Below are 26,818 nucleotides of genomic sequence, written 5' to 3' on the forward strand. Positions count from 1 at the left end.
ATTTGTATCAGAGTGTACTAATGCGTTAAATATGTCATGAAATGAGGGAATATCTGTGTGTGTTTTGTTGTTGTTGAGCTGGTTCATCATTCATGGGTGTCATTTCGGCAATCTTTTCTTCTAACTCCCTTTTGTATACTATGTACATATCCTCACATTGGGTGTAAACATCGTCGGTAAAGTACTTTAAGTAACTTTGATTATCATCGTTAACATTAGCTACCAGCTCATTATGACTTTGCTTAAAGGACTGCCAGGTTTTCTCCAAATGTTCTATACGAGTGTCTAAATAATTTATTGTAATTCTTTGTTTCGGTGATTTCCAGAAATTTGTCCTGATTTGGACTATTTGTTTAAACCTTTTCTCTTGGATTTGAATGATATGTAGAACTTTTTCCATCTTTAACACTTCATTTGTTCCCCTTTCGTTTGATAATGACGTAAATTGTTTGTAATTACGAGATTACGAGAAATGTGCGTATTTCACAGCCTATTATTCAACACGCACATCATCCGAATTCGATGAACACTGTGTGTACCGAATTGTCCACAACAACAAATATTTAACTAAATTAACTGTCTATAATGCAAAAAGTGTGCAGGAACTAGGAAGGAAACATAATCGTTTTTCAGAAGCTAATGTCTTTGTCTGTCAGTTGTCAAAGTCACAAAAAAGGCAAAGATAATCTTATTATGTGCACACTTGTTATTTATAAGGTAATATCTCGTAATATTCATAATCACAGGGCATTGTTTATGGAAATTTTGCGATTATGAAGCGGGTTAAGGTTACAATCCCGAAAAAATATAGTTGCTGCGAAGGGAAAATATTTATTGCAATAATCTATAGACTATACCTACAGTTTACCTACCTATAGTATTTTAATAAAATTATATAGGTATCCTATGAATGGAAAATGCTTTGAATGAAAAATGGATGGAGGAAGCTACAGGTTTTTGGTCAATCCCTGTCGAATGTTTTAAGCGTTCGTAAGGCTTTCCAAAAGGACGGCACGGTGCTCTCACAAGCACTGAAGGACGCATAATACTTAACCACTAGTGGTCACCCATTCAACTCTCGATTTGCCTCCTGATGATACCTAACTTTCTACACTGGTACTACAAGATACTTACAATACTGGTACATAAATATTGTTAGTATTAAAATTGTCAAATCATTTAGTAAGCAACGACGTTTAAGTAGTATTAATTAATTAATATCTTCGCAAGTTAATTATATCATTCCACGGTCGTGCAATTATTCTATTAAAATTGTAAATGTCTTCCTTTTATTGGTGTATTCTACTGAACTAATTTTCGATATGGTTAAAAATCAAATGCTTAAAAATAAATACGACAATATAAAAAAAATACTTTATTATTCATAGTATTTATAACAATATGTATAATAAAAAGTAGACTATGTTTTGGACATAACAATTCGCATGATTTAAAGAATTATAAAATATATCCTGTAATAAAAATATATTTTTGTGACAAAATTACATAGCTACACAAGCTTCCATGCTTGCATATTAATATAGTAATATCTTTTTCACATTTAACGATAATATACAGAAGATTTCTTAATATAAAAATACGATATCCAAAAAATATTACTTGATTTCATTCGAATTGAACACATTTTTTTACGGCAAACTGTCTCAAGGCACTAAATGCAGCACATTTTTTATAAGTTTACACATGCCTCTTTTAATTCTGCTTAGCATATCAAAATTTAAAAAAAAGATGTCATTTTTTTCAAATTTAATAATTGAATATCAAAAATATATGATTTCCTCAATTATAAGATTAAAGTTTAAATAGGTTAATAAGGTTTAACTATACAAAATTATTTTAATTACAGCTAATACGAATTAGCATAGATTACCGGATAGGATAAGAACGTGAATATAGTTTGAATAGAATATAATAACAATTTATAGTGATTACGGCATTATTATGGGATAATATTCAGAAACTAGTTTATAATAAACGGTATTATATTTTGATCCACTTTTGCTTATATCTATGACAGTGTGATGCACCTTTATTTCATCTTCACATATTTAACTGTATATAATTTTCACCAAACTTTACTATCACTCGAATATTTTAGGACAGCATTATAATGAATGGAAACATGTGAAAAATATAATATGAGGACACTTCAGTCGGACAATCAGTCTGAGTTTTTAGGGTTCCTTATCCAAGTGGACCTTCTGGTATCTGTCTATCCATATAGAGCAACGTCTTATGTGCGTATATTATAAGTAAATAAGGATAAATACACACGTTTTAATATCCCTCTTTAGCTAAAAAATATATCAACAAGTAATTCCGAACAACCCCAGTGTCCTCTCAAAATATATCCTATTGCATATAATCCCCGAATATTCGTAGCGGTGATAAAGTTTGGTGTCTATCCTAAGGGTCTAAACAGACTCGACCATGACGGCGATGCCCTGTCCTCCTCCGATGCATGCGGAACCGATCGCCCTCTTCAGGCCACGACGTCTGAAAGTTTCAATTGTTATTAGTAGAGTGCAATGGGGAGGTTTGGACATGTAATACATGATTATTATGTATATTGGACCAGTTGCAAATGAATGAGGCATATTTATCCGAGGCATTCCAACTGAGTTCTTAGGGGTAGCGACTTATCCGTAGCTAACCTCATATAGGAAACTAATCTTATTTGTGGTTGATTACAGATGTCCATCTCCTCTAAAAAACCGTGAGGGATTTAGACAGCTGATAGCCGACCTTCACTAGTTGGTGAGGCACCGCAAGAAGAAGAAGACAGATGTCCATGGGCGGCAGTAGTCGCTTACCATCAGGTGGACTGGATGCTCGTCTGTTACTCCTGTTTTATAAAAAAAAGTCAAGTCGACAAGTTTCAACTGGTGTTATTAAGTTTCAACCAGTATCAACTTCTTTTACCTGGGGCCAACCATTTTTAATCGGTGTCGACCAGTTTCAACCAGTTCTTTTTTTTAAATGTTTTCTACACTCGGATCCCCTCACTACGATTTCATGTCGTGGGTGCTATAGACACACACTGGTATCTGTCTGTCCGGGAATCGAATCCAGGACCCTCTACACGCTAACCTGAGCTCATGTACGAGATGCGCGGTGATGCGAGACCCGGAGGCTCCGAGCGGGTGTCCGAGCGCGGTGGCGCCGCCGTTCACGTTCAGCTTCTCCAGGTCCAGCTTCAAAGCCTTCGCGCACGATAGCGTCTGTGCCACGAACGCCTCGTTGATCTGTTGGAGAGAATTGCTGTAGCTTTTGTTGGGGTTAAAGTTAAGCAAAGGAATTTATGACGAACATTTGTTAGGGAATATAATACTGAAGAATTATATGGATTTTTTATTCTTTTAGATAGACAAGTATAAGTTTGTCAGTCAGACAGACAGTCAGTGTGTCAGTCCGTCAGTCAATGGAAGTATAATAGTAATTTTAATTGACTATTTCGTTTATTTCCAGTTCTTTTTCAGAAAGGTTTTTAAGCGTTAAATCCCTTGGTGTTACGACGTTCGCTTGTGACGTCAAGTCTCAGCATTATGTAAAAAATTTCAAGCCGCACGATACTGCGAAGCATGACGTATATTGTAGAGTCCTTCCTAGTCACATATTTTGTTTTCTAAAATTATATATTATTTGATTGTTTATTATAGTCAGCGCCAAACTGCTAGTCCGCTCTGAAGTTGTTGAAAGCAGGTGTAGTCATACAATTTACTATTGCGACGCCACTCATTTCTATATTCAGAGCGGACTACCAGTTTCGCGTGGACTATACTATCGTCATTGTGCAACAATGTTTACTCACTTATTTAATTAATAGACTTACCTCAATGAGGTCGATGTCGTTGAGAGTCATCTTGGTGGCGGCGAGCAGGCTCTGTATGGCGGGCACGGGGCCCACGCCCATGATGCTGGGGTCCACGCCCACCACGGACCAGCCCACCAGTCTAGCCAGCGGCTTCAGGCCCTTGGAGGCCTCCTCGCTCGCCACCACTAGCGCTCCAGCGCCGTCTGCTATACCCTGGGTGTGGAATAAGTTTTATGACCACACTTTAGAAGTAAAGATCTTCACTCGGTGAAGGCAATAACAAACCATCAGTGATCAAATCGATAATTAACCAAATAGGATATGAGTATATCCAAACACTTAGTCAACAGAAATATCTACATACGTATCTCCATATGTAGCTATTTCGAAAGACTAATTTGGAATGCTGAAAGTGCCATACCATTAGCACACCCTTAGTAAGGGTTCGTACACAAAACTGCGATGCGACGTCGCATCGCAAAAATCTGCGAGCTCCCTCGACGCATCGCAAGAACTTGCGAATTGATTCGCATCGCACAGTGGTTGTTGTTGTTGGTCACCCTGAGAGACGCTACGCCGCACGATATCGCATCGCAGCAATTCGCATCGCAATTTTCTGCGTTGCGAATTCGCATCGCGTCGCATCGCAGTTTTGTGTTCGAGCCCTAAATACACTGCTACTATAAAATAGAAGCCTATGTGAAAATATTTAGATACTCAAAGTCCTGTAGTCATTAAATACGTCAGAATGGTGCAAGTGCCAACGTCACTCATAAATAATTGGTTAATTTTGTATACAGAAAAATTAAAGGATTATAATAAATTAAGTGTTACGTACACTAAGCATTCCTTTATATAACTTAGTCTTCAGGGATGACTGTGGCACCTGTGTTCATCTTATGCAGAACCCAAAATTATATTTCGAAGTTCTTAAATTTTCAATGACTGCAATTTACAGTATTAAACATCGGATTTTTTTTTTATAATATAAGAGTAGCAGACGAGCATGCAGTCCACCTGATGGTAAGTGGCTACTGCCGCCCATGGACATCTGTAATCAACCCCAAATAGGATTAGTTATTCCTACCTGAGGTCGGCCACAGATGTGCCGCTACCCCTGAGGACTAAGCTGGAACGCCTCGGAAAAGTCTGTCGCCCTTACCACACCCTTCAAACCGGAACACAGCAGTGCCTAACATTGCTGTTATTAGGCAGAAATAGGTGTGGCGGTGGTGCCGCCGGAGTCGAACCACAAAGGGTTCTACCACCTTTATATAAATATATAACAAATGACTTTCAAACAATTACTTCTAAATTAAATTTGATTAGATTGAATTAAGATCCACAGATTATTATCTCGTAATTATTTCAGAGACAATTAATTAAATACGGTAAGACAAATATAAATTAAACTGTTATTTTTTATGAGATTAACAACTAGATAATTAATTATTCCATTCCCATGCATGAAACTGTGGGAATTGTTAGTAAAGTATATTATGTGTAATTTTGGATTAATTTCTGATAAACTTTTCTTGGCATGTTTCGGATTTCGAAAACAATAATTTGTTGTCAAATTCAATGCGCTTTTCAATTTCCCAAAAAAAAAAAAAAAATAGGTTAGTTTAATAAAATTCCGATCTTAAAAACTAGAACTTATGTAATTTGTCACATTACTATTAGAGATTCGTAATAACAATTATGTTAAATATTGACAATTAAATTCTCGTTAAAGTTTTACCGCAGCACTCGTACAAAATAGTTTGTCGGACTATATTAAACAAATCCGTGGGCGGCAGTAGCTCTCTAACAGTCAGGTGGACGGCATGCTCGTCTGCTACTCCTATGTTATAAAAAAGCGCATCAACTCACCGAGGCCGAGCCGGCTGTGACGAGACCCTCCTTCTTGAACACTGGCGGCAGCTTCTTGAGCCCCTCGAGCGTGGTCTGCGGCCGCGGGTGCTCGTCCACCTCCACCGTCACCGCCTTCTTCTTCACAGTCAACGACACCGGCGTGATCTCCGCCTTGAACACGCCCGCGTCGTTTGCTGAGAGGGGAAGATATACATATATAGTGTATACCCATAAAGACGTACATATAAGGGGCGGGGACTCACACCCAGTGGAGGACTAAGGTCGTCGGAGGTCCGAGGCTGAAAGTTGAATGGGCCTCCATTGTAAAAGCTTGATCTGATTTTACGTATGATTCCGGTTAAATTTTTTTAGCTGATTTATACACATTGTACAGATTGTTTGGTTCAGACGACCATTTTTGCAAATGTGTTTGGGGGCTCCACAGGATCGGGGGCTCGGGGCGGACCGCCCCTTGTCCCCCCTCGCCCTCTTTTGTCCGCAAGAGCTCACAGTCGGGAGGAGTGTATAAGAAAAAAAAGACATATTTAAATAAGAAGACCACATACACAATTAATTTATAACCACATTCCTATAGCTACGCACATGTAATTAAAATAAACTTGAGTGAATTCCATAAACTCTTATTTAAATTATAGCTATTTTAACATAAGTCCAATTTAAATTTAATTTATACATAATATTTAAAATCTCACAATAATAACTAATTTTAAATAACAATTTTCAACCGAAAACCGGAACCGTAATACCGCCAAAAATATTTTGGCAGTATTTCATTATGTAACATCAAAAACACCTTTTTCTTTAGTTATATCTGTCTGGCTACTTTTCTGTTCCCTCTGGTATCATAAGCCTAAAATTTACAAATACCTAAACTGATTTCTATAGCTTTTTTCATGTAATATTAATGGACTTACGTAAGGAACGTAAACAACTTTTTATAACAAATATATTACAAAATTAAGCATATAATAAGCATAATATATTAAAATATTGTTAGATTATTTGCAGAAAAAAAAAATTATCATTACAAAGAAAATGAATTAATCGATCGCAAAGAATATTCTTCTTTATAAAAGTTGTTTAAAAATTTAGGGTTTTAATTAAAAAATAAAAAATCGCTTAAATAATATTGCACACAGGCAGAACCGCATGTTAAACATTCTCACTTAATTAATGATACTTTTGTATAAATTAACTGAAACTTATGTAATTTTATTGAAATTAACTTAATTATTATTAATGATAATTTTGTATAAATTAACACAAACTTATGTAGTTTTAATTAGCGCGTAATTATTCTGTTTTAATAGTGTCTAGAAAGACAAGACCATTGAAATAATTTGTTTCTTTATTTACTCTCTCGGCACTATTCTATTATAAAGATAGTAGTTCTTTATTTATCTTCGCATTAGCAGTTGTAAAAGTACGCAGGTAAACAAAATTCAGATCTTATCTAATCGTCACAGGCTTACATTTTTATCATACATTTAAGAATAGTACTTGTAAGTACATAAATAATAATCATTGGGGCGTTGACAACTAAAATAATAATCATAAAAATATTTAAACCCTATCATGCTGACGACATAAAGGTACAAAGGGTGAACCATTGACAAAGTACAAAATAGATTCCAAATAGAACTGACTCAACATACTTGACCAAAAATACTAAAAATAAAAATTAATTTAAATATTGTAGTTATTCAAAATTGCACATTATAGGTATTATTAAGTATAATTAATCTTCAAAAATGATTTGTTGGTAATTAACTGAAAAAGTTTTATAATAAGTTAATGTTTTAATTATATACCATGACGACATATTTACTAGATTGCTACTTCTCTAATAATATTTAAAAAAAATCATTTGATCAGCATTGTTATCCTCTGAAATTTATAAACTTTTTCTGTATACCTGTGCCCATAAATATGACTTTAATATGTAATGATGATACACATCAGCACAAAAATCAATCAATCATCAACAATACTCACAGCTCTTCCACCGTTGCTGCGACTTGAACGCAAAGTTGTCCACCTCGTCCCTGGTGATGCCGTACTGTCCGCCCAGCTTCTCCGCGGTCATGCCCATGGGCAAGCCGCAGTAGGAGTCGGTGAGGCCCGCCCACAGCGTGTCCTCGAACGCGTAGGAGCTGCCCAGCGCGGTGCCGAAGCGCACCCCCCGCACCGCGTACGGCGCTTGGGACATGTTCTCCACGCCGCCGGCGAGGGAGATCTTCGCTGCGCCAGTTAGGATGTCCTGGTGCAAATTTTAATTGTACTATTGTATTTGGCTGCAACTTGTTAATTAACACGCTTTTATTAGCTTGCGTTGTATTTATGTATGTATGTTTGTAACGGAAGCTTTAAACTCATTTTTAGCCACTTTGAACGCTCCGATTAATTTAAAATTTTGAACAATTATCAAGAACCGATGACTTTACACGATTTTAATAATATTATCCCATTCTCCTCATCAGAATCGTCAAGAATCAGGATTAACGATTTTCCTTGTACGATTTTAACGTGGTTTTTAGTTTTTAAACTATAATTATTTTATAAAATAGGAGTAGCAGACGAATATGTAGTCTACCTGCTGCTCGGTATGCTGGTGATCAAGGCAATCATGAACTTTATGTAAATATCAAGCAATTTATAAAGTTAAGCGATGTTAAGAGTAGTCGCAAGTTGGATGGGTGACTGCTAGTGATTAACCGCATGTTTCGGAGGGTGAGGTATGGGGAGCTGACATGTTGATATTGATAAAAGTAATTGAAAATGTCACAGGTACATAAGTTTGAAATCTTAAACTATATGTTTCAAATTCATATTATTTGCCAAAACACATCGTGCAGCTATAGTGAATAAATTACATAACAAGTTTAGTTACTAGTTTAGTCACTTATATCAAGTGCTGAGCATGTTAATATTTGGAATAAATGTTCTATGCAATTTATATTAATGATTACCTACTATGCTTTGAATATCATGCAAAATTTAACCCAATTAAAATCCATTCAGATTTAAATTGCAATTACTAGTCACTTTGCGGTTTTAACAGCTTAATATTACTATAGTAGTAATAGTACGAGATGCAATTGCATTCCTACAGTCATATTACAAATAAAATACATTTTATTGATCAATGTGTTTATAACTAACTATCGTTACTTAAAAAATCACACCTTATATTCAAAATCCATTATATTTAATTATACCTAATTTTATTATTAAATATTCTGAATATAAATCATAATTAAGTGTGATCGTAATCATTTATTTTCGACATTTAACTTATTTATTTATATGTAAATTTTAGATCTCAGTACTTTATGAGGCCAAAGTTCTGTGCAGGAATTTGGCCCTTATTCACATGAGTGTTTGTGGTGGAATTTAAATTGATTAAGGAATTTAAATTGCTTAATACATTACACAAAATTATTTTGAAGACAAGTACGGAAAAATAATTAATTGCCGATTTAAGTGTTAACTTTTTTAACAGTTTATTTGAGGTTTAATAAATAATACTCGCGGTTATATTTTTTATATAAACATATAATATTTATAGTGATTATAAAAAAGAAAAACACGAAGACATCACGTGTTCAATATGGTTCTAATGGTTCTTATGGTTTTTCTAGGCATAAGACTTGTCAATGTTTGCACAATTGCAAAAAACAGCTTTTTAGGGTCCTGTTCCCAAAGTGTAAAAAAATAAAAATGGAACCATTACTAAGCCTCTGCTGTCTGTCCATCTATCATAGGCCTCTAGCTCCTGAACCGCAATATATAGACATTTGAAAATTTTACAGAGTAGGTATAATGGTGGCTGCTATAAAAACAAATACTAAAAACAAAAGAAAACATAAAAAATTGGGTGGTATGGAATCCTCCGTATGCGTTTTCGACTTGCTCTTGGCCAATTACTTATCCATTTTGAGGAGTCCATTCTTCAGCGGAAATAGTAATGCAGTGTCTGCTGTGAGAGCATACCTGAGCGGAGTTGACGATGGACTGGAACCCGGAGCCGCACAGCCTGTTGATGCCGAGCACTGGCTTCTCCAGCGGAATGCCCGCCTTCAGTGCGGCGTGTCGGGGCGTGTAGATGCCGTCTGTTTGTGATGCCTGGTTTAACAGAAATCTTTGTTATTATCATTTTTATATTTGTTAGCGTATTTTGAGTAATTATAATATGTTAATGTATTTTTAATAATAATTACAATATAAGATATTTTTCTTTAGTGATACTCTCAAGTAGATATTGTTTTAAATAAAGTATTGTAATTGATGAAACTAGCTTGTTGTCAACAGGCGCCACTTGGTGACGCCAGTGAGCGAATTGACATTAATATCTGAGAAAGGCGGTGAATCGAATACACGAATAGAAGTTGATCTGAGCAATTCGGTTTATTGTTGAGTGATAAAGTGTTTTATAATAAAGTGTTATAAAAAATATTGTGTTTTCCTGAACTGATCCCTACATATTATAGAAGTAGCAAACTATCATGCAATCCAACTGATTTTAAGTAATTACTGCCGCGCATTCTATAAGCGACGGTAATTACCTACTGGCAATTTCGTTTGACCCAGCTTAAGATAAGCTATGACAACAAAAGAATCAAGACTTTCCTGGCAGAAGGAAAATAAAAATAAATGCGTCGAAAGCCAGCGCAAAAAAACAAATAAGTGATATTATATTTCATCATAGACTATTAAGAAACCTACATCTGCTTTTTAACCCTACCCGACGAGATCATTAGCAGTACCTACTGCTTACACAGCAAAATCAGGTGTGATATTATCAATCAAAAATCCATAGAGTATTACCACGCCCAATATAATTAAAGTACCATTGACCTGGATAAAGTCAATTACAGGGTCATAAAAAAAATGTAAAACCACCTATTTAAAAGTTTTAAGTGTCCTTATATGTCGTAACGTAATATCACTTATGATTGATACAGATATGTTACACAACCACCTTGTGAGTTCATTAAGTTGAACCTAAACAAGATCCTAGTAGATTGTACCTATAACATTTTTTTACAAGATTGGAGTTGTTACAGAACTTGCATTTGTCACTGCCACCCATGGACTTCTGTGACCATGTCCATATAAAACTCATTCTACCTGAAGCTGATCAAAGACATGTTGCCACTCCTTAAGAATAAATAATTACTAATATATATGTTAGCAAGCTTCCAGACTGTTCCATTGAAACACGTAACTGCTTCATGCTAGGAATAGGTTTGGTGGTGGTACCGTCCCAGTCGAACCACTGGTTCTACCATTTTTCAAGACTAACTAATAATAATAATAATAAAATAACAATAGAATATTAAAATAACATTTGACTGCAGTAGATCTCCCACCGGGCTAGGTAATCGCGCCCGAGATGTGACCGTGCTTCAACAGTCTCAGTTCGGAGCTCGAATATATACGAGATCTTGAGAAAACTTCGATAGCGTGATTCAGAAACGTAGCGCTATCTGTTGACGAGTAGCGGGAAGTCGCCACAAACGCACTCACCGTCATGACCTGTCCAACAATAGCAGAGTCAATCTGTTCAGGCTTGACGCCCGCCTCCTTCATGGCCGCCACGTTGGCGATGGTCTGCAGCTCCGTCGCTGACGTGTTGCGGAACACGCCGCCCATCGTGCCGAAGGGCGTGCGCTTCGCACCCAGGATGAAGATACCTGAGAATTTTAAGGTAGAACCCTTTGTTCTTAGTATCTGTACAACTTCTTGTCTGTATGTTGTATCTGTAGTAGTTGGGGATCTTATCCATCCTATGTGACATGTTTTTACAATTTTTTAATCTCCTCCCGCCCTTGTCGAAAAAATTAAGAGAGTTTTCTCCAGATTATTGACTATTTGATGAAAACCTAAAACCACCCCTTGTCCCTACGTTTTCTTATCTATTATCCTTATCTAAAAATAATAACATGGTCTGGTTTGAAGGGTAGACTTATCAGATGGATGTTTGTTGATTTGCTTATAAATTTCATACATTGTTGCCCACAGTTACTGCCCATGTTTTTTGGCAACAATATGTAATCTTGTGATCTTTGCCCCATTGTTTATTTTGGAATTGGTAATAACAAAAATATAAATTATGTAAGAGATATAAATAGACGTCAGATTATATACACTAACAACACTGCCAAAATATGCACTAAAGTCATTTTTATCAAGAAATCACAAATTATTTATGATTTTTGTACAACCATTCAAAATGAGAGCCATATTTTTTATCATTTAGAAAATTTTAAAGTGTGAAAATGTAAATTAATAAAAGGTTATTAATATCTGTAAAACTGTAAAAGTGATGACATGCAATAATGCTTTGAAGGTAGCGATCTATGCATTTGCATATTTATATAGTTATGTAAATAGATTGTATAAATATGCAAATTAATATAATCCGGTGTCTTGATACAAGCTTAATTAAGCTTAATTTACAAAATTTATGTTATGATTTTTACGAAATTTTTCAGTTGTAAAATATTTAATTTTATGTTTAGTTATCCTAGAATTAAATATTGTTTTCAGGAATATTGTAAATGTATTTTACTGCCAATAAAATTAATTTATATGCCCAATATGAAACTCTATCATGCCTGGTCTGACCCAACAATTTATTATAATACAATATATAAATATAAAATAACATAAAAATCGAGAACATTTTCACACAATGAAAACATAATTGTTTCATAATTATAACTTTTTAGACAAGTAAGTATGATTAATATCGCATTTTTTTTATAATTTCTACTTAAGTATGATATGATCTTGTGCAGTTATGTTTAAGATACTGATAACTATTAATCTTAAACTTCAAACTTTCATGAGAAAAGTTCATTGGAATTTGACCCCACCAATACATCGTTATCAAAAAAGCTATTCACGAGTAAAATCATATTATAATTTTATATATATATACCTTTTACTGCTACAGCCATAATATTTTTTCTATATTAAATAATGTAATAAAATTAAAAAATGTATATTTTTACAATACACCGCACCAAACGTGCAAAGTACACAAAGTTTCACTTCTTTTTGACAAGTTGACATTTGAGTTTGACATGAGAATGACAACATCAGTTTGTCAAATAAAAAGGTGAATGAATGAAATTTTCACTAAATGTAAATTTATCTTAATATCAGAAGGAAATCGGGAATGATTTTACGTTTCATATCAGCGGTTCTGTATGCTACTGTACAAATCGTGTAGCGTAATAAAGAAAAAAAATACAACATTATTAATCTTTGTAGACATTATATCTTTGCCTCCATTATTACTTTAAAACTAAGCAGTTGCAATGTACAGCGTGCATTTTGCTCACTGAAACGTCAGAAATTTTCTGTCATAAAAGTCTGAAATGAATTTTATCTATTTTCCTCTCAGCTAATAATGCTTATGCAATGAGCGATGGTCGCCCTGTAAGCGGTCAGTTGAAAAAGTTCGTGTTTCGTGGTAAATCTACGAATAACGGAGACACGAGAGGTGAATATCTAGAGATTGTTATACCCGAATTACTCTCCGCTGGGTACTCCTTCTACACGTGGCCCTCTGCGCCGCTGCTAGCCTGGTACCTGTGGAGTCAAAGAAGGAACTTGCGAGGTCTTCGAGTACTGGAATTAGGTTGTGGAACTGGACTGCCAGGAATCTTAGCAGCGAAGTGTGGCGCACATACGACTTTGACTGATAGTGTTGCGCTGCCGCGGTCTTTAAGACATTTATCCGCGTGCTGCGAAGCCAACGGCCTTGTTCCGGGTCGAGACGTGCAAATTTTAGGCTTAGCCTGGGGACTGTTCCTGGCAGACGTGCATAACTTGCGACCTGTCGACTTGGTACTCGCGTCAGATTGCTTTTACGAGCCGTCGCAGTTCGAAGAAGTGTTGTCTACCGTAGCTTACTTGTTAGACGGGACTGACGGAAAGTTTTTGTGTGCTTATCAGGAGCGGAGTGCAGACTGGTCTATTGAGGCGTTGCTGAAGAAGTGGGGACTTAAGGGCGCGCTCGTAGACTTGGATTCGCTGAGGGAGAGCTCCGGCGTCGACTACAGGGCCTTGATCGGCGAACGTTCGTTACATTTGCTCGAAATAGTATCCGCTTAGGTTATGGCCAGCACAGCTCGCGCGGTACGCCTCTATGTCGGCAACTTGCCGTGGACCGTCAGCCACCGCCAGCTAAGGGAATATTTCTCTCAATTTGGCCCTGTGCAAAGCGCTAGAGTAGTTTTCGATCGGTCAACTGGCCTCAGTAAAGGTTACGGTTTTATTGAGTTTGCTACTCAAACCGCTGCTACTGATGCTACCAACAAGCAGGTCCACACCCTGGAAGGCCTGAACCTGACTGTTCAACTCCAAAACAATTAGTCCCATAGTTGTACACCATGGCTGAGGCACAAGAATACCCAGACTCAGACTTTTCCGATGAGGACCAATCTCCATTAGATGTGTCTTTTAACAAAGCATCCAACCATGTTAGAAAACTCACAGCCAGTCTGAACAATAACCAGCTTCTAGAATTGTACGGCTTATACAAACAGAGCACAGAAGGAAAGTGCAATACAACCAAGCCTGGGTGGTTTGATGGTAAAGGCAGGAAGAAATGGGAGGCTTGGAACCTACTTAACGACATGGCATCTGAAGAGGCAAAGCAGAAGTACATAGAGCTGGTACAGAAATTTGATCCTGAATGGACTGAATTATCTGATGACAAAGGAGTTCGGGAAACCTGGGTAGCCATGTCCTGCTTGAGCCACAATTCAGAACCAGAGCTAAATCATCAAGAGTTGACCCTATTAGATGCTGCCAGAGAAAACCTGCCTGACAGAGTCACTGAGCTATTAACAGAGCACCCTGGATTGAAAGATGAGAGAGATGAAAATGGTCTAACTGCATTACACTGGGCAGCAGACAGAGATGCCTCTGAGGCATTAGCAGCCGCCATACAAGGTGGTTGCGACATAAATGCAGTTGACAATAATGATCAGACTCCCCTACACTATGCCGCTTCCTGTGGTCACATCAAATCAACCAAGTTGTTACTAGAGGCGGGTGCAGCCCTCCTCAAGGATGACGAGGATTCCACTCCATTGGACATAGCTTCTGATGAGGAGGTCAAAGTACTTTTGCAAAATTATCAGAAGCAAGTGAGCATTTAATGCCTCAAGCCTAGTAGTTATATTACTCTTAATGTTTAAAAATGTAGTTATTTGGAATAAATGTTAAGGTAACATGTTGGTTCTTTAAATTTTAGTTTCCAAAAAAATAATTTCAAGGTTTTCATGACACTATTTTATATACACTATACATACTGCATGATAGTCTAGATCACGCCCAGTTTAAAAAAATCATAATTAGTCTGACGGTCATTATAATAAAGTCAAACTATTCAATTTTCGCCTATCACATATCAAAAATTGTTAATTGTTAAATTTTAATCCTTGGTAGATAAAAAGTAGGATGATAATTTATAATGGATGTTAGTCATTTAACTTAAATTTTTTAGAAAAGCAGTGTAGCTTCATCTTCTAACCAAGTCAAAGCTTTGATGTAACCACAATGACAAATTAAAACTACCAATTCAATTTCCGTTCCATTTATTAGATATTACACGAGCATAGACAATATAATGTACGAGAACTTGTAAATATGGAATACAGGTAATCATTACCTATCTTTAGTTTACATAACAATATCAATACCCTTTAATGTAACTACACTACATTACAAATATCTAGATGACAGAACTCTACTTAAAATTAAAATGGCAAAATAATGTAACATGACAGCCCGTTAAATTGTGCATAAACATTATTATACATAGGAAAATGGCAATATTGTTAATCAATGTTTAAATTAAATTTTAATCTATTTTAGTGCCGTATTAGCATGGATTTGTAGTATCTACCATCATTATGTCAATCAATTTTATATGATAAAACCAATTTTTCTGTAATATATACTTGTTTGAGTCCAATATCAGATAAAATGTTTAGTAAAAGATCATTTATGACATCGTTATAGCCATATATGTATTTCTAATTCGAATTTATCTAATTAAAATCTATGTATTCTATTTTTATTGTGTATATTAATATAATAATATATTAGTAGGAATTCATAAAAAAGATACACAGATCTAAAGTAATTTTGCGCTATTACTTAACGATTCTGAGATTTGTCTAAAAGCTTATATCTTAAACAGAGGCAAAGTAACAAAATAGAATTCTAAGAGGAATAGAAAAAATTCATTTGGTTTTTAATATATATTGTAGTAATTTTACATGCTGCTTAGCATGTCTGCTGCATAGCCTTTGGCATATCTACCACCATGAGTATATTTGATTTTACCTATATTCTTAGTCTGTATGACTTAGAAGTTTCTGGGGGGTACTTGCTCCCTTTAATGTCTTTTACAAGATAGATGCTCCGTAGGTAATGAGCTTGGTAAACATTAACAAGATTCTTGGTTAGCTACCAAACTAGAAATCTGAAAGGCAAGGAGGATACCAATTCATTGTCTCTTACTGACTATTTAACCGATTCCGTGCGGATGGCACCACAGTTGTGCCATATCACCCACAGTTGTGCCACATCCACACGGAATCGGTTAATGAGCTTCTGTTTGTTTATCCTTAGAAATCCTCCAAAATCAAGAATAATCTACCAAAATAGTGTTACGTCAATACAAAAATGTACAATTAGAAGCCTATTTTGTTACTTGCTATAAATTTATCTTAACCTAGTTACAAGATAATAAAATTAAATATATAATAGTTCGAACCGTCAACAGTTCCATCCACAATTCATTCCGTAAATTCGATCACGCCTACCGTCACGTCGCCCTGAGAATACGTCACTTGGTCATGGTGTTACGTGTGATAGCACCCATTGCTTAGTGGTATAAATATTGTTTTATGAAGGTAAATATGGATGGTATAGTCCGCGCCAAAGTGCTAGTCCGCTCTGAAGTAGTTGCGAGCTGGTGTAGTCCAACAATTTGCTATGGCGACGCGATTAATTTCTATATTCAGAGCGGACTAGCAGTTTTACGCGGACTATACTTTGATATTTTGAAGTTGTGTGGTTGTATCATCTTTGACAAGTTTGACTTGCTTAGTGTGTGAGGGTCGACTTTTGCAACTGAATTTTAAACCAGTTAAGCCAAATTGAGCTGAAATTTTAAATATATGTTTGGTTTATATGATGTATGATTAGATTAGTGACGTCATAATGCAATGATGTGACAGATTTATTAATGAAAGTAGGTACCACAAAATTAAGAAACATTTAAGAAGTAAAATTTTCCGAAAGTGTGATTGTATAGTGTTTTTAAATTTCCCAAAAGTCCTAAAACTTTTGTATTTCTTCATTCATATACTGTCCTCTCTACGGCATTCACTCCGAACATTTTTTACCTACTAAAAATATAAAATTTTAAAATTTCTAGTAGGCAGAAATTGTCAAATTTCAATCTTTGGTAGGTGAAACATTGGATAGATTGGTTATTAAAAACGGACGTTACTCGTATAGTTTGACATCCAGTGCGTGGATTCTTGAGATCATTTTGCTCGCAACACCAACATGAGATGGTAAAAACGAGTGACGGTGGCAACACACAACATACGTGCTTTTCCCATCTATTCCACCTTTGGACATCAACTTAAAACTAACACTGATAACATAGAAAACTCACACATTCAAATAGTTACATATAACATTGTTACCACAAAAAGTAATGGAGTTTGTCTTTTATGCTATTTTTTGTACTAATTTCTTAGGGACGAAATAATGTAACAGAAGACGATCACAGAAAATATTCGATAGACGAAAATATTAAGTAATAGTCACTAAATTATTAGCGAATGTAATTTTTTTAAACATACTTAATTAGAAGATATTTTTATGTGTCAATGACATATGTAACAATTTAAATATGAGCTAAAACTGTCTATATACACTTCTGGCAACACTGTTGGATGGCAACATCGAACAACGCTGGCAACACTCCACAAATCAACTTGTATAAACCACGCCCAATAAAATAATGATTTGAAAATGGCGTCAAACACGATTTTGTGAGCAAAAAAACAAACATATTATATTTAAACCCTATCCTTTTTATTACGTATAGAATGAAATTTTGAAAATGTTATCCGGACGGAAAGATAGTGAGAGGATTGGAGGGTGATCCATAAGTTTCATCATAGGGGTACAATAAACAAGGGAGGCAGGATCCTCAAAATGAGACGTAAACATAAGACCCTTGAGCCTAAGGGTGCCTACACCAGAGATATGCGAGGTAGCTTAACTATAGGGCGGTAATAACCTATTTATAATATAGGACGAGCATGCAGTTCACCTCAAGATTATGCACATTTGCGATCAACCCCAGATAAAATTATATTCCTACCTGAAGTCGATCAGAGTATGTCGGAAAAATATGTCGCATTCTATAAAACCCTTATCTTTCCCAAACAGGTACGTATCTTTGGAAGATTTTCTTTTTGATACCAAAAAAGCTATGCTTTGTTTGATTTTTATGGAACGTAATTTCATTGAATGAAAGTCAAACAATCCTATCGGTGGATTTGATACAGATCCATAACTTAGCTATTTTACACATCTCAAGAAAGGCATCCTTAACCTCTTATAAGACATAATCAAGTTGCATGACGTTAAACGTAATTTAAATTGTTTAAATAAATTAATTTGGAAATATGACGTCACAAAGGACTTCTTTCCCACAAGGGACACTATATATAGATGATGGTCCAAAAACTATAAAACTTCAGTATAGTCAGCATCAAACTGCTAGTCCGGCCTGAAGTTGTTGCGAGCAGGTGTAGTCATACAATTTGCTATGGCGACGCGATTCGTTTCCATATTCAGAGCGGTCTAGCAGTTTTATTTATGGATCATTAATTTATTGACGACCTATTGTGATATACAAATCATTTCTTTATTGGAACGGGTTACATCGGAGTCTTATTCAAGCTTATCTTCATCCCTTGCCTTTGGTCTTTTTAGTTCTCCTTAGTTTCCTTGTGGCCGTCTCCGGAGTCGAGTTGTTTGAGCAGCCTGAACAGCGCAGCAGCCTCTCTGATCCTGCTGAACTCCACACAGAAAGCTTCCACCTCGATGAAAAGCTCCTAGAAGGAAAAATTATATAAACTTATATATATATATTTTTAATCAGCAAAAAAAATATATTTTTTTTAAGTTATACTCCTTTGGCGTTATTAAAAAAAATCGATAAAAATGAAATATTTGTTCAGTAACGTAACGCTTCAGCGAAATAGTTTATGTTGCAAAAATCATTACATTAACACCTCCCTCTCAAGACGCACCTAAAAAAATGTATGTACTAAAATCCGAGTTTTATGTTTAGTGACGATAGCCGATCTCCGCCAGCTGTCATTAGCGACTGCCTCTGACAGCTGACCACCATCGTCAGCAACCACGGGCGACTTTTGTTGTAAAAGCAGTAGCAGACGTATGCAGTCCACCTGATAGTAAGTGGCTACTGCCGCCCACGGACATCTGTAATCAACCCCAGATAGGAAATCCTACCCGAAGTCAGCTACAGATGCGCCGCTACTCCTGAGGACTAAGCTGGAACACCTCGGAGAACCACCCTTACCAATCCCTCCAAACCAGAACACAGCAGTGCTTAACATTAAGCAGAAATAGGTGTGGCGATGGTGCCGCCGGAGTCGAACCACAAGGGATTCTACGACCTTCCGGACTGTCGCCATCTGTCGTTTACAATACGTACATACATTAGGGCCCTTAGCCACCCTCACCTTGACGTTGATGATCTTGTTCCGTATGAGCGACTGCAGGAAGACGCAGACGAGGCGCACGAGGCGGTTCTGCATGTAGCGGTCGCGGATGGTCTCGCACGTCGAGATGCAGTTCGATATGTACAGGTGCACGAACTCCTCGGGCAGGTCCACTGATGTTGTTAACCTGGACAAATATTTTTGATATAAAAAGAAGAAATGTACAGCCGTGACAACCTGTGTACAATATATCATGACAATCGGTTCTATAGTTAAATGATACGATCCCTCGTCAACACGCAATAGATAGAGAAAACTTTATCAAAAGACCCACACCTGTTGACAACTTCCATGGAGTGCAGCGACATCTCCATGTTGACGAGGACACTGAAGTACTCGGTGATGTGCTGCGAGTTGATCAGCTTCAGCAGCACCGATATCGCAACCATCGGGTTGTTCTCCACCAGGTCTGGCAGCTGGAGAAAAGTTTTATTTCGTTTTAGTTTAGTTTATTCGTAAGTATTTAGTGTGGTGCTGTTCACTAGCACTTTTGCACATAATTGTTGGCTTTGTATAAATTATTAAGAAACAATGTAGGACAGTCGTTAAAATTATGATTGATTTCAGAAATTAGCTAATGTAGACAAGCAAGCAGATAAATTGTATACAGGTTATTAAAATAATTTATAATTTTGAAAACGCTCGCGCCATTTAATCGCAATCTGGACTCCAAACTTATCACAGGCTCTGGACATGAACTCTCAATCGTCTAAATAGATTTTAACCAGATTTTTGACGTCATATTTCCCAGTGACGTCATACCTGGTAGGGCGTGACGTCGATCTCGTACACCACGGCGGGGTCCTGGTCGAGCAGCGCCAGCAGCCGCTGCTGGTGCGGCGCGTGACGTCATACCTGGTAGGGCGTGACGTCGATCTCGTACACCACGGCGGGGTCCTGGTCGAGCAGCGCCAGCAGCCGCTGCTGGTGCGGCGCGTGACGTCATACCTGGTAGGGCGTGACGTCGATCTCGTACACCACGGCGGGGTCCTGGTCGAGCAGCGCCAGCAGCCGCTGCTGGTGCGGCGCGTGACGTCATACCTGGTAGGGCGTGACGTCGATCTCGTACACCACGGCGGGGTCCTGGTCGAGCAGCGCCAGCAGCCGCTGCTGGTGCGGCGCGTGACGTCATACCTGGTAGGGCGTGACGTCGATCTCGTACACCACGGCGGGGTCCTGGTCGAGCAGCGCCAGCAGCCGCTGCTGGTGCGGCGCGTGACGTCATACCTGGTAGGGCGTGACGTCGATCTCGTACACCACGGCGGGGTCCTGGTCGAGCAGCGCCAGCAGCCGCTGCTGGTGCGGCGCGTGACGTCATACCTGGTAGGGCGTGACGTCGATCTCGTACACCACGGCGGGGTCCTGGTCGAGCAGCGCCAGCAGCCGCTGCTGGTGCGGCGCGTGACGTCATACCTGGTAGGGCGTGACGTCGATCTCGTACACCACGGCGGGGTCCTGGTCGAGCAGCGCCAGCAGCCGCTGCTGGTGCGGCGCGTGACGTCATACCTGGTAGGGCGTGACGTCGATCTCGTACACCACGGCGGGGTCCTGGTCGAGCAGCGCCAGCAGCCGCTGCTGGTGCGGCACGCTGAGGGCGCCCTTCAGCGCCAGCTGCGTCAACTCCTTGGCCTCCGCGACAGCGCTGGTGCCCTCTTTCTCCTCCGGTTTCTTCTCTTCTGCCTTATCTTTCTTCTCCTCCTGGAAAGATTAGGGAACATTAGCTCATCATTAGGAATCCCTATAATCCAAGGGCGGCAGTAGTCACTTACCATCAGGTGAATTGCATGCTAGTCTGCTACTCCTATATTATATAAAAAAACAGATTAACTTCTACAAGTTACCTTGGGCTTATTCTGCTGGGGCGGTTTCCGCTCCACTTTCTCCGGAGGCTTGAACCCCAACAGCCCCTCGTAGTCGGCGTCATACAGCGGTATGTACGCACCCTTGCTAGCAAGGTTCTTCCAAACGCCCTGCAAGATATTAAATTTGAATTAAAACCTTTAAAAAACAAAATGGTGTCATCATCAACCAATTACTGTCTCAATCCTCGGCACAATTTAGAATGGGCATGATGACAGATTTTTTCCAAATATAAATCTACCTAGATTTCACCACATCACCATACTTAGTGGACTCCAAATGCATTCCGGTGGATATCCTGGAGTCCTCTATGTAGCGCTGATTTGGCTTTTAGTGGGTAAAAATCCCATATATTCGTGTGTCGCTCCCAGGGCATCGATACCTCTTAAAGGTTTTCCCCCTCGCTAACATAAAAAAGTTTCGTATCAAAATAAATAATACAATAACTTACATGTCTAGAGAATACTATCTCAGCGTTGTCGAGCATGAACGGCGGCGGGGGGATGGGTCCCGAGGCCTTCAGGGTCCGGTGGAGCGGAGTGTACTCGTTGGCCATCAGCGCCTCCAGCAGCTCCTTCATAGCCATGCGGTTTGGCGGACTCCTGAATCACAGATAAAATAAACACATCATACAAAACTATATATGCATTTTATTTGTGATGATAATGCTTTCAAATAATATCATTGCGTTTTTTTTTTCAACATTATTTCTTCTTTATTATACAAAGTAGCAAGCGCCGCAGCATGTAGTCCACCTGATGGTAAGTAAATGCTGCCATCCATGGACATCTCTTATCAACCCCAGATAGTATTAGAATACTATCTGAGTTTGGCCAAAGTTGCTTTACTACGCCTGAAGGCTTTTTCTTTCACCTTATTAAGCACACCTTTCAACAGCTGAATACGACTGTTATAAGGCAGTAATAGGTGGAGGCTTCAAAACGGACCGGCAAAGGATCTATCTTATGAAAACAACTTACCCTGATCTGATCTAACGTCTGGTGTACCACAAGGTGGAATTCTCTTTCCCATATTATTCGCCGTTTTCATAAATTTCATTACTTTATCTCTTGATTGTTCTTACCACCTATATGCGGACGACCTGCAGATTTACACACATGTCGATGTTGATGACATCGAGATTGGGATTCACAATATTAACAATAATCTAAATATTATAAACATGTGGTCACATAATTTTGGTGTCAGTGTGAATCCTGCTAAATGTCAGGCCATTGTTATAGGTAGTTCGCGTCAACTTTTCAAATTCAATTTAAGCGTGGTCTCGCCAGTCACTCTTGACAATAATGTTATCCCTTTTTCATCAGTGGTTAAAAACTTAGGTCTTTTTATGGATTCAACTTTAAACTGGAACGCTAAAGCTAGTGAAATTAGTCGGAAGGTCTACGCAACGCTGCGCTCACTTAACCGTTTCAGGAACTTTTTACCCGTTTCGACCAAGACGTATCTTGTGCAATCTCTAATCCTTCCCATCATTGATTATGCTGATGTGTGTTACTTTGACATTAACGAAGATCTTCTTAACAAACTTGAACGTCTTGTTAACCATTCCATACGTTTAATTTTTTGTCTACGCAAATTCGACCATATCTCCTCTTTTCGTCGCCAGCTCCGATAGCTCCCTATTCGTGAACGTAGACAATTACATTTACTTAATTCTCTTTTCCTTCCAGAATACTTGAAATCTAAATTTTATTATCTCTGTGATTTCCACGAGCGGGAGCTTCGTTCCTCTAACTCTCGTGCTCCGTCTTTACCTCTTCACCGGTCTGGGTTTCTCTCTAATTCTTTCACGCTCCAATCAGCGCGGCTCTGGAATGCTCTTCCTGAGGAACTTAGAAAAATGTGCTCCACATACACTTTTAAAAAGAATATCTTTGCTCACTATTGCAATTTAGTTCATCATTAGATATGGTGTCTACACAATTTTTCTTCATTTTCACGTAGTAATTTATTTTAAAATGTATTTACTTCTCATCTATTTATATCTTATTTCTTTTTTTTCTCACATTTTTTCTTTTTTTATGTACTCCTTTCCTTCCCTTCCCTTTTTTTTCATTTTATTTTATTTCCTATTTATTATTATTACTTTTTTTTTTTTTAGTATAGTTGTCCCGCTTTAAATTTTTCTGCACATCCCTAAGGTTGACTGGGAGATAATGCTATTTAGCATTAAGTCCTCCTTTTGCACCACACTGTTTTTAACATGGTCAATAAAGATAAATAATTAAAATAAAATAAAATACCCATCATTGACGGGCACCATCGCGGGTACAGTGTGGAGAGCGTTAGCGCTGATGTCCGCGGTGCGTTCAGCGACCAGCGCTTGAAGCGACGAGTAGTCAAACTCCAAGTCCTTTGCCTGCACCTCTGTCAGCATCACTTGCTTCGCTGACTTCTTCATTACCTGGAGATAAATAAGGTTATGTCAGACTTATCACTTGTGAAACTTCTTATGTCTTAAATGTAACCTAGCTGTACCCACAACTTTACTCAGGTGGATTACCTATTCAATATTAATTGCTAATTGGATATATAAAAATATATGCATAATGTTTTAACATCTGACTAACTTTCACCACAATGAGATTTTTCTCCCAATAAATAATAATTCTAGTATTACCAATACTCACAATTACCTGTTGAATGGAATGCATAGTAAGACTTGACTTTTGAATAAAACTTAATTTGGATGACTTTGAGTATTTCTGCCTTTTTGCACACTTCTAAACAATAAATAAAAGCACCAAATTCTAATGCACAAAATAACTACCTACTAACAATTGAAAAATACTAACAACTTAAAACCAAAACATAAAAACAACTCACATCTTTAACATTGGCTGTCAAGAAGCCATGCAGCTGGGCAATGAAGTGCCTCTCCTGTGGCGCGAGTGGCTGTAGCCCTGGCTTCCCTTCCAACAGGTGGAGGTAGAGGGAGCTGAAGGGATTGTCCCCTTTGTATATGTCGAAGATCAGCGCCAGAGCTACCACCCGTTGCCCGGGCAGAGTCAGGTCTCCGCTGGTTATCAGCGACGCGAGGAGAAGACACACTGTAAATGGTTGGAGAATTGAATTACGCACTTACTGTATGATGATGTAAATGTGATATTGATATGACACTCTATCATATGACTGTTAACTTAATAGTGTCATAAAGGAAACTCATGAAACATGAAATACAACATGATATTTTTTAAGGTACTGTCACACAAATTACTGTGCAATAGCAACAGCGTTAAGCAATATTGTGATCTGGTTTAAATGGTGTGGTAAGGGAAACATACTAATCCGATGCATTTCAAATTAGTCCTTAGAGGTAACAATGCATCATAGATCAGACATTATGTGAGATTTAGCAATCTAAGTTAATATGAGTTGTATTAAATTTGCTCTTTGTTAAAAATGACCATTTGCATAAGGCTAACATAGATATCATTGAGTTGTATAGATATATGCTTACGGTTGAAATGTTCATTCTTTGGAAATCTCTTCTGCACTTGAGCGCATATTGATTCCAAACTTTGTGAGTCAACAGTTTGCTCCGAGAATAGGCTGTAAAACATATCATGCATATTATGTCAATAAATGTTTAAATCATGATTCCATTTATGAATACAAATCTTAAAACAGTCTGTTGCACGTTTCATGTTATTGAAATTTGAAGCTTTATGCCAGTGCTGTACAGGAAATTTTATGTAATTACCTCTATTATACAAGCTTGTGTTTGTCATTGATTATAAGTGGATCAAGGGGAAACATCAGAATTTTTATATTATTCCTGTATGTCCAGTGATAGGCATAATCAAAATAGCACAAGCAAAATTACATAGACTTATCGGGAAGAATTGAGTTATAAATACCATATGAAATTGTTGTAGCTCTAATCAACCCCATGTTGAAGTCAATACCATCCCCATAGAAAAACAATTAAAATATAAACCACTGACAATACAATAATATAATATTCACTTATTGAAAACTGACCAGGCTGCACCCATAAGTACCACTCAGATGTCTAATGTGTCTTAAACATTTATTAGAAGTACCATTCAACTTTGAATTAATTCCAACATTATTTAAGTTTGTAGTTGTTATGCATAAGTGGAGTTGGATCTTCAAATATCTTTATAGACGCATAAGCTATTGAACACTCACTAGCAACTTTTTACAATCGCATAAATCACAGCTTAATTCCTAAAGCTATGTTGCTCTAGCCATAGTAGCCAATGTACTATCACTCTGAAGGTAGGCTTGTTCTCTACCAAATTAATAATAATATAATATATCGGTAACTCAAAATATTTAACAAAAAAACTATTTTCAATCTGGTTTTATAATGAATACACATTTTGTAAATTACTAAATATAAGAGTATATACAACAAATTATGGCTATAACATATAATCTTAATTAAAAATAAAATAATATATATCAGATAAAAAGAAATAAAAAAATTACCTTCAACATAATTGTGAAAATATTAATTAAGTTACTTTAAACAATTTGGTTCATTGAGATAATTATAGTCGGAAAATAGAGAACCAATAATTTTTATTACAAAAATTTAAAAAGCAAACATGTTTTAATATCGAAAAATATATTTTTAAATAAACAGGCCACCCGAAACAATGACCTATCTGTACAAGTGTATAAATAATGTTCATAAAGCAGATAAACGTAGAGATCATGCAGTTGCAACTTGCCGATAATATGACATCTATTGTTTGCTTACATTGTAACATTGATATTGATTTAATTCAAAATGGATGATCATGTTTCGCAATAATCATTGAACTGATTGAGCAGTAGACGCTTATTTTCTACTTCCGATTTGTGAAAAGTCCATAAATATGCTATGAAACGACTTTTCGGTAATAACATACAATAATTTTATACGATCATACGATACTTAAAGATTTTTGTAAAAACATCGAATTATACTATAACTCACTCTAAAATATATTTGCTGTTCTCGTTTATCAATTGTTGCGACATTTTCGCACTCATTCCATTAAAATTTCACGAAAAAACAGTGTTTAAAAAATTGCTGAAATCGCTCAGCTGTCTACTTGGTAAATGTCAAAAGCTCAAAACACAAAACAATTTTCACAATGACACTTGTCAGTTTTTTATGGGAAAATTTCACCCCCGTTTATAAATATATAGAGCCGCAATGGTTTAATAATACTTGTTCAAGTGTTTTTTTTGTTATTTTTTATATTTATAAATTCAATTTAGCTATACTTTTTATTTAAATACCACCAAATAATTAAATTTTATGCTATTTTTTCAATTCATAAACTTAATTGTTCAATTTCCATTTAAAATTACGCTACCCCAGTGTACCCTCCTTTTTCAC

At 37.1% G+C, this 26,818-nt stretch overlaps 4 protein-coding genes across 4 annotated transcripts; 2 read left to right on the forward strand and 2 right to left on the reverse strand.

Moving 5' to 3' along the window:
- Positions 1-1,362: 1,362 nt before the first annotated feature.
- yip2 (yippee interacting protein 2) lies at positions 1,363-12,795 on the reverse strand. Its single transcript, XM_073086514.1, has 8 exons — positions 12,657-12,795; positions 11,240-11,406; positions 9,704-9,835; positions 7,706-7,970; positions 5,708-5,883; positions 3,854-4,048; positions 3,112-3,266; positions 1,363-2,517 (listed from the first exon to the last, which is right to left on the reverse strand). Exons 1-8 carry the CDS (start codon positions 12,673-12,675, stop codon positions 2,436-2,438), a joined length of 1,191 nt encoding a protein of 396 aa, XP_072942615.1. The 5' UTR covers positions 12,676-12,795; the 3' UTR covers positions 1,363-2,435.
- Positions 12,796-13,141: 346 nt separating this feature from the next.
- On the forward strand, positions 13,142-14,963 carry LOC140752285 (uncharacterized). Its single transcript, XM_073086517.1, has 2 exons — positions 13,142-13,774; positions 14,107-14,963. The coding sequence occupies exons 1-2, from the start codon at positions 13,142-13,144 to the stop codon at positions 14,887-14,889; spliced, it is 1,416 nt and encodes a 471-aa protein (XP_072942618.1). The 3' UTR covers positions 14,890-14,963.
- LOC140752284 (SRA stem-loop-interacting RNA-binding protein, mitochondrial-like) lies at positions 13,771-14,109 on the forward strand. Its single transcript, XM_073086516.1, has one exon. It carries the CDS (start codon positions 13,841-13,843, stop codon positions 14,096-14,098), a length of 258 nt encoding a protein of 85 aa, XP_072942617.1. The 5' UTR covers positions 13,771-13,840; the 3' UTR covers positions 14,099-14,109.
- A 3,685-nt stretch (positions 14,964-18,648) lies between the features above and the next one.
- Positions 18,649-26,551, reverse strand: Not11 (CCR4-NOT transcription complex subunit 11). Its single transcript, XM_073086518.1, has 10 exons — positions 26,411-26,551; positions 24,920-25,011; positions 24,286-24,509; positions 23,703-23,863; positions 21,887-22,037; positions 21,417-21,545; positions 21,082-21,273; positions 19,852-19,991; positions 19,537-19,702; positions 18,649-18,882 (listed from the first exon to the last, which is right to left on the reverse strand). The coding sequence occupies exons 1-10, from the start codon at positions 26,464-26,466 to the stop codon at positions 18,757-18,759; spliced, it is 1,437 nt and encodes a 478-aa protein (XP_072942619.1). The 5' UTR covers positions 26,467-26,551; the 3' UTR covers positions 18,649-18,756.
- Positions 26,552-26,818: the final 267 nt, after the last annotated feature.

This window comes from Epargyreus clarus, unplaced genomic scaffold (assembly GCF_041222505.1).
Source record: "Epargyreus clarus isolate Ecla_fem2 unplaced genomic scaffold, WU_Ecla_fem_2.2 ptg000024l, whole genome shotgun sequence".
In the NCBI taxonomy this organism is placed as follows: domain Eukaryota; kingdom Metazoa; phylum Arthropoda; class Insecta; order Lepidoptera; family Hesperiidae; genus Epargyreus; species Epargyreus clarus.

What these genes read in the sequence shown, in the direction of transcription:
- LOC140752285 (XM_073086517.1), top strand. Translation starts at nt 13,142, where the DNA reads ATGAGCGATGGTCGCCCTGTAAGCGGTCAGTTGAAAAAGTTCGTGTTT. An exon ending in CGCTGAGGGAGAGCTCCGGC is followed by an intron (nt 13,775 to 14,106) that starts GTCGACTACAGG and finishes TTAGTCCCATAG; the next exon opens with TTGTACACCATGGCTGAGGC.
- yip2 (XM_073086514.1), bottom strand. An exon ending in ACGACATCGACCTCATTGAG is followed by an intron (nt 3,267 to 3,853) that starts GTAAGTCTATTA and finishes TCTCTCCAACAG; the next exon opens with ATCAACGAGGCGTTCGTGGC. An exon ending in CATCTCGTACATGAGCTCAG is followed by an intron (nt 2,518 to 3,111) that starts GTTAGCGTGTAG and finishes TGAAACTTTCAG; the next exon opens with ACGTCGTGGCCTGAAGAGGG.
- Not11 (XM_073086518.1), bottom strand. Translation starts at nt 26,466, where the DNA reads ATGAGTGCGAAAATGTCGCAACAATTGATAAACGAGAACAGCAAATAT. An exon ending in AACAGCAAATATATTTTAGA is followed by an intron (nt 25,012 to 26,410) that starts GTGAGTTATAGT and finishes TATGTTTTACAG; the next exon opens with CCTATTCTCGGAGCAAACTG. An exon ending in TCCATGGAAGTTGTCAACAG is followed by an intron (nt 19,703 to 19,851) that starts GTGTGGGTCTTT and finishes ATATTTGTCCAG; the next exon opens with GTTAACAACATCAGTGGACC.
- LOC140752284 (XM_073086516.1), top strand. Translation starts at nt 13,841, where the DNA reads ATGGCCAGCACAGCTCGCGCGGTACGCCTCTATGTCGGCAACTTGCCG.